At 31.4% G+C, this 7141-nt stretch overlaps 2 protein-coding genes across 2 annotated transcripts; one reads left to right on the top strand and one right to left on the bottom strand.

Annotated features, from left to right (window-relative positions):
• Window positions 1-1007: 1007 nt before the first annotated feature.
• LOC123898506 (E3 ubiquitin-protein ligase PUB23-like) lies at window positions 1008-2529 on the top strand. Its single transcript, XM_045949483.1, has one exon. The coding sequence runs from the start codon at window positions 1266-1268 to the stop codon at window positions 2475-2477; it is 1212 nt and encodes a 403-aa protein (XP_045805439.1). The 5' UTR covers window positions 1008-1265; the 3' UTR covers window positions 2478-2529.
• Window positions 2530-4557: 2028 nt separating this feature from the next.
• On the bottom strand, window positions 4558-5939 carry LOC123898711 (E3 ubiquitin-protein ligase PUB23-like). The gene has a single exon (XM_045949725.1). It carries the CDS (start codon window positions 5910-5912, stop codon window positions 4677-4679), a length of 1236 nt encoding a protein of 411 aa, XP_045805681.1. The 5' UTR covers window positions 5913-5939; the 3' UTR covers window positions 4558-4676.
• Window positions 5940-7141: the final 1202 nt, after the last annotated feature.

Below are 7141 nucleotides of genomic sequence, written 5' to 3'. Positions count from 1 at the left end.
ATAGTCGATTTTTGGAATTTTGGCCGATTTTAGGTTTTTCTGCCGATTTTTCGGGTTGCCGTCCGATTTTAGGGTTTATAGTCGATTTTTTGGATTTTGGCCGATTTTAGGTTTTCGGCCGATTTTTTGGGTTTTCGGTCGATTTTTTGTTTTTCGGCCGATTTTTTGGGTTTTCAGCCGATTTTAGGGTTTATAGTCGATTTTTGGAATTTTGACCGATTTTAGGTTTTTTCTGCTGATTTTTCGGGTTGCCGGCCGATTTTAGGGTTTATAGTCGATTTTTTGGATTTTGGCCGATTTTAGGTTTTCGGCCGATTTTTTGGGTTTTTCGGTCGATTTTTGGTTTTTCGGCCGATTTTTTGGGTTTTCATCCGATTTTAGGGATTATAGTCAATTTTTGGAATTTTGGCCGATTTTAGGTGTTTCTGCAAATTTTTTGGATTTTTAGCCGATTTTAGGGTTTATAGTCGATTTTTGGGCTTTTGGCCAATTTTAGGTTTTTTCTGCCGATTTTAGGGTTTATAGTCGATTTTAGGTTTTTATAGAATAATTAGCGTAAAAAAATAGTCAAAACTTTCTTATCAAAAAATGAAGTAATGCGCAAAAAGTCTAATCCAATGGATTTGGACATGGATACGGGCATTTAATTAAAAAACCGGATTTACAAAATGGATACCCAACCATTTTTAGAATGGTCTGGTTAATATCTGTTTCCAAATAACTGGTTATTTGGAGTTGGTTTTGGATTTGGATATAGTCATATCCATATGACCGGATATTTTGCACACCCCTAGTTAACACAATAAAATAAAATAAAGTTTTTTTTTTTTTTATAAGCAAAATTTAAAATAAAATAAAGTGTATCCTCCTCAACTTGTTTTATATCATCAATAGTCTTACCCTATACTTATATATATAGCACCCACATTAATAGCAAAGATAATGAAATCCACAATGTCAAAAAAAAAAAAAAAAAGATAATGAAATCCACTTGTTTATACATTTTCTCCTACCAAAGTCTTGGAAAAGGTACTCATTAATTCACACACCCCTCACCATTTCTCTCAATTTCCGTGTGTTGACTTTCTTGTTCACTGTATAAAATTTTGCACAAATTTCATTATCAACATTCACAAATTTGATTTCTCAATCCAATTCACCTCAATTCTCTAGCAAAAATACTCAACTTTTTGGTTCCTATTCTTTCATTACTACAATCTATAGAAAATCACATTCATATCTTACATTACATTAATCCTTATTATATGGATGAAATTCATGTTCCTTCTCATTTTCTCTGCCCAATTTCCCTCCAACTTATGAAAGATCCTGTTACTCTTTCCACAGGAATTAGCTACGACAGAGAAAACATAGAAAAATGGTTATGTTCATTCCAAAACAAAACTTGTCCTGTTACAAAATCATCTTTATTAGAAACCGATCTTAATAATCTTACACCAAACCACACTCTTCGTCGTTTGATTCAATCTTGGTGTACCCTTAATGCTTCATTTGGTGTTGAACGTATTCCAACACCAAAATCACCAATAGACAGAACACAAATTCTTAAACTCATCAATGAAGCAAAGAAATTCCCAGAAAAACAACATAGTTGTCTTGTTAAGCTTCGTTCGATTGTTTTCGAAAGCGATAGGAACAAAAAATGTTTGGAATCTGCAGGTGCAATGGATTTTTTAGCTTTAACAATGAAGAACAATTCAAATTCAAGTTCTTTGAGTGAAGCTGCTATTGAAATTCTGTTTCATCTTAACCCTTCTGAAGTTCATATCAAGAGTTTGATAAACAATGAAAGCATTCAATTTATTGAATCATTGTTTCATGTTTTGAAGCATGGAAGCTATCAATCTAGAGGCTATGCAACAATGCTATTGAAATCGGCATTTGAAGTATCGGATCCGATTCAATTAATCAGCGTAAAAAAAGCGCTTTTCGAAGAATTAATGAGAGTACTAATTGATAAGATTTCACAACAAGCTTCAAAAGCAGCATTGAAGTTAATTGTGGAGCTTTTACCGTGGGGGCGAAACCGAATTAAAGCGGTTGAAGGTGGCGCGGTTTTAATCCTTATCGAGCTTCTTTTCGATGTTTCGGAAAGAAGGGCATGCGAATTGATTTTGACAGGTTTGGATCAACTATGTGGTTGCGCCGAAGGGCGTGCGGAGTTGTTAAATCATGGTGCAGGTGTTGCTATTGTGTCAAAGAAAATTTTGAGGGTTTCTCATGTTGCAAGTGATAGAGGAGTTAGAATTTTGAGTTCAATTTGTAGATATTCAGCAAATTCTAGAGTTTTACATGAAATGTTGCAAGTTGGAGCTGTTTCAAAGTTGTGTTTGGTTCTTCAAGTTGATAGCAATTTTAAGACTAAAGAAAAAGCTAAGGAGATTCTCAAATTGCATTCTTCTGTTTGGAAAAATTCTACATGTATTCCTGTTCCTTTGTTATCTTCTTATCCATGATCATGATAGGAAACAGATTTCCTGCTATAATTGCGTCAACGCAGTTACAGCATCAACCGTCTCATTTTAATCAACAGTCAAGATTATTTCAATATTTATGAAATATAAATTGTCCGATATAAAATCAATGACCAAGATTTATTAAAACGTGTTACTGCGTGCTATTTCCAGTGCAGCAAATGCATATCCACGTCCACCATGATCTAATTGGGTCATGATTCATAAGTTCTTTTATTTTTATTTTATGTTTTTGTATACATGGACATGGTGAAATTTAAGTGTCTTGCTTCAGAATTTTTTGGGATTATGAATTTATTAGTCATAGTTTGAAAAATTAGTTAACTCAATTTGTGTAGTTTATCTTATTGATCTAAATCACTGCATTGACTTCAATTTAAGATTGGTGTGGCATGTGGTGGTGACAAATTACATATGCTTCATATTACTATTCTATTTGAACTTTAAGTGGATGCTTATGCTTTGGTACTCATGCATGTGCTAGATCTCAAACTTTATCTCATTTAATTTTGTTATCATATTTCTTTCTTATTTTTCCTTTTTCCATTTCACCAAATTAAAAAAATCCTTATTAAGAGATTTTATTATTCTTTATAACATTTTTTTAGGCTAAATTGCAGTTTTGGTCCCCATGTTTCCTAATTGTGCGATTTTAGTCCCCCTAGTTTCAAACGAACGATTTTAGTCCCCACGTTTGTCCCCTTTTGCATTTCTTGGTCCCTTTGATTATTTTGACCAAAAAAACTGATGACATGGAATTTTGGTGACACATGTCTTAATCGGAGCGGGGAAGATAGAAACCTTCGTCGAAAAAGGATTGGTGCGTATCATGGCTGAACAGAGTGTGCAGCTTCAGGCTCTAGATAGCATAACAAGAGAATAAGCTTCAATGGATAAGAAAGCAAAATACAGATAAAGTGAAAAATAAAGGAAGAGAAAAGATATTGTATTTCACAGAATAAGAATCGATCTTGCTACAATTGATAGCTATAGCTATATATAGCATCTACAAGTTTGTTATAGGTCTAACTAACTTTTATTACAGCTGTACACAACTAAGAGCTAGTATCTTGATAGGGTGTTCGACAAAAGTTATAGTTTGTTATAGTGTTTGATTGGGTGTTCATATATAACTATCAAACCATGGTTTCAACAAAAGTTGCAAGAGACATGTTTGTGTCCGGTCGTTGATTTAATTTTTCAAGTGTCAAGATAAACATATTTTCAGATGTGCATTTTCAAACCATATATCTTGAAATGTATTTTTGTATGACAGAAATTTTCTATTTTTTTTAAGATGTATATATCTGAAATCATGCCAAAGTATAGACGTTCCGAATTGGGTCCAAATTCAATCTGTATTAATTCAAAAGTGCATGCTAAAATGTTGCACGCCAACTCACATAAGTATATCTTCACAATGATCAACCATTACATGATCAATATCAGATGATGATGTGTAAATCACACATTGAAAATTCCTCATTCGACTTTAATAAAATTTTCTCTAATTCATTTTCTAATTCATCTTACGCTCAAATTATATAAGAACAAATGTTCAGGAGAATGGTACACCTTATGCACATATGTCCTTATATAATTTGAGTGTAAGATGAATACTGAATTGTTACCTTGGCAGAGCATATAACTTCAATTGTCACCTCATATATCCATCTTGGATCACTAGATAAGTTCCTCCCAATATGAATTAAATCATACTAGCAATTGGCACACTAGGGCGGATCTAGTATTTTATTTTATCAAATAAAAATTCAATTTAGTCTTTAAATTATTATTATTTATAATACTCGTAACCAAAAAACAAAATCTGTCATAATTTTTCATCAAGAGTGTTAGCTATTGATCAACGCTCATCATAAAATAATAAACGCCTTCTATAAAGAAGAAAGTTTTGCATCAAAATCAAAACATATATAAAATTTCAACATTACACAATACACAAAGTCCAAAAAAAATTTAGTATTTATATTCAAAATGTACATTTAATAATTCGATAGAGACTAATTGAGAGGAGTCATAATAATTGAACCAGATCCTCTCTTATCGATGTAACTAAATTTGAATTTAACCTAATAGTCAAGATTTAGCTACACCATACCACAAGAGAGGATCTTGCTAAGAAAATGGAGGAACTATTTTTTTATCAAAGTCTCTTCAAAATCACTCACCAAACCTTTGGTGTCTAGTTAACAAATAAAGTTGAATACAAGGAGAATTATTCCATACATTAGAATGTAACCTAAGAATACCTCTAGCTTTTTCCTTCAAATAAGAACCACAATCAGCTTGCATAACCATACAAAGTTTTGAAACAGCACCAACCCTTAACATTTCTTGAACAACATCATTTGTAGCACAATATTTACAAATCAAACAAAATATTTGAAGAGCACAATCATCAGTTGTTGATGAAACCCTTAATGTTCTTTTAGAAATCATTGCAATTCCTGCTGCATGTTGCACAAATTTTTCTCTTCCATCAGCACAACAACATAAATCAGCAAGAAGCTTAAATATAAGCTCTGTTTGGTTCTTTTCTTGTTTTTCAATTGCAAGATTAATGATTTCTTTTATAGCTCCAGCTTCCACAATCTTCAACCTATTTCTACCTAAAGGGCATGTTTGTAATAACACATGTAATGCTGATTTCATAGCTTTAATAGGAAGTGCTTTATTTCTAATTCTTAGTACTTTAACTATTTCTCTAAAAAAATCAACATTTAAATTCAACAATGAGGTTGAATTTTTTACCTCAAATATAAGTTTTAATACAATCATTGCTTCATTTATTACCTTGAAATTTTTGTTATCATTGTGATGTTGCAAAATCAAAGTCAAGGAGTTGACTAAGTCAAAATTGTCATCAACTATGGAACATTTGATGTTGTTGATGTTGTCATTATTGGTGATGGCTAGAGGCAAAATTAAATGAAGAATTCTCAAAGCTTCTTCAAGAGATGTTGTTTTACCTTGCTTGTAAAAATTATTTATAATCACTTTTTGAATAATCGCTTTTGCTACTCCTGCTTCAACCATGCATATTCTATTTCTCTCATTTTCTAAAGCAAGAGCAAGCAATTTTTCTAATGACTCATGATCAAGATTCTTAACAAGTTTTTCAATTGTTGAAGTTGGAATCTTTTCAACGCTAATAGATGAATTTTGTAAGTGCCATGATTGAATTAATCTTTGAAGAGTGTGGTTTGGTGTCAAAAACTCTGAGCTTCTTGGTAAGGGTTGTTTGGTAATTGGACATGTGCAACTTTTTGATGTTAGTAACCATTGTTCAATGCTTTCTCTGTTGTATGTTATGCCTGTAATTGTTGTCACAGGATCCTTCATGATTTGAAGTGAAATGGGACAAAGAAAAAATTGAGGAATTTCATTTTCTTCCATTATTGTATTTGATATGGAATGTATTAACAAATTATGGAGAAAAGAAGGGTTTGCTTTCTTTGGTAATAGAAATGGGCTATATAAATAATTAAGGTCACAAAGAATAATCAATGTAATGGTGACATATAGAAGAATGCACGTATTTTTTATATAATAAAAATAGTGAGGTCTGACCAACGATTAATTAGTCCAAGTGGTAACAGATTTAAGTCTCTTAAACAAGTGGTTATGTGTTTGATCATTTGTTCTTGAGTACGATAAAAATTCAATTGTTAGAGGATAATCTATTGTGTATATCTCACAAATTTTCGAAAAGAATAATTATTTAAGCTAAGTTTTTTTATAAGCAATTATTATTTAAGTTTATAAAAAGAGTTCAATTTAAAAGACTAGTAGATAAAAGAGTCTCAGGATTTAAATATTATATCCAAGACCGGCCCAAAACATGAGCAATCAGCTCTATGTAGTCGAGCCTCCAAATTTTTTGAATTTCTTTTTATTAGAGATCCAACTTTAAAATTTGGATATGACTTTTAGATTGATTAACGGCGATAACTATATCAAATAATTTTATCTATTCAATGCTAGACTTTTAATATATTGCCATATCTTTTTCTTGTTTTTACCAGTCATAGATGCTTAAACAAGGGGAAAGGATTCCCTCCAGTGTACTTTACACTGAATTTTCTCCAATTTTATTTATCACCATTAGATTGTCCTTTATTTTCTTTTTATATTTTTTTTATAAAAAATTGGAAGTTCATGATGTCACATGAGACACTTTTCACGGGAGACAACCCACTCCCTTAAACAAGGGAATGGAGGGTCAAACCAAGCATAGCAACCGATTGATTTTAAATACAATTAATTTATTATTATGGTGTTTGAATTTTCTAAGTTGGCTTCACGTTCTGGAATTTTCATTAGCATTGTGTCCACTTGTTTAATTACGTCCATGACTCATACTTGAGCTATTGGTTGATTTGGAAAGTGTTTCAACTTTAAAACCACGAAGGAAAGAGAAGACACACAAAACAAATTAAGCTTCAAAGTAAATGATGCTTCCATAATAAAAATTAAAATTAAAAAATAAAGTAAATGATGTGCTAAGTAGGAAGAATGTATGGAGTGAAAAATATATTTTTCCTGATAGAGAAATTTTCTACAAATTTAATAGAGTATTTTTTTAGATAATAATAAATGAATGTTTTATTAAAATATTTTAAATT

Source organism: Trifolium pratense, linkage group LG7 (assembly GCF_020283565.1).
Source record: "Trifolium pratense cultivar HEN17-A07 linkage group LG7, ARS_RC_1.1, whole genome shotgun sequence".
NCBI classification, from domain to species: domain Eukaryota; kingdom Viridiplantae; phylum Streptophyta; class Magnoliopsida; order Fabales; family Fabaceae; genus Trifolium; species Trifolium pratense.
This window is presented reverse-complemented; position numbering and strand designations above follow the sequence as displayed.

Coding starts and splice junctions, on each gene's coding strand:
- LOC123898506 (XM_045949483.1), top strand. CDS start 1,266: ATGGATGAAATTCATGTTCCTTCTCATTTTCTCTGCCCAATTTCCCTC.
- LOC123898711 (XM_045949725.1), bottom strand. CDS start 5,912: ATGGAAGAAAATGAAATTCCTCAATTTTTTCTTTGTCCCATTTCACTT.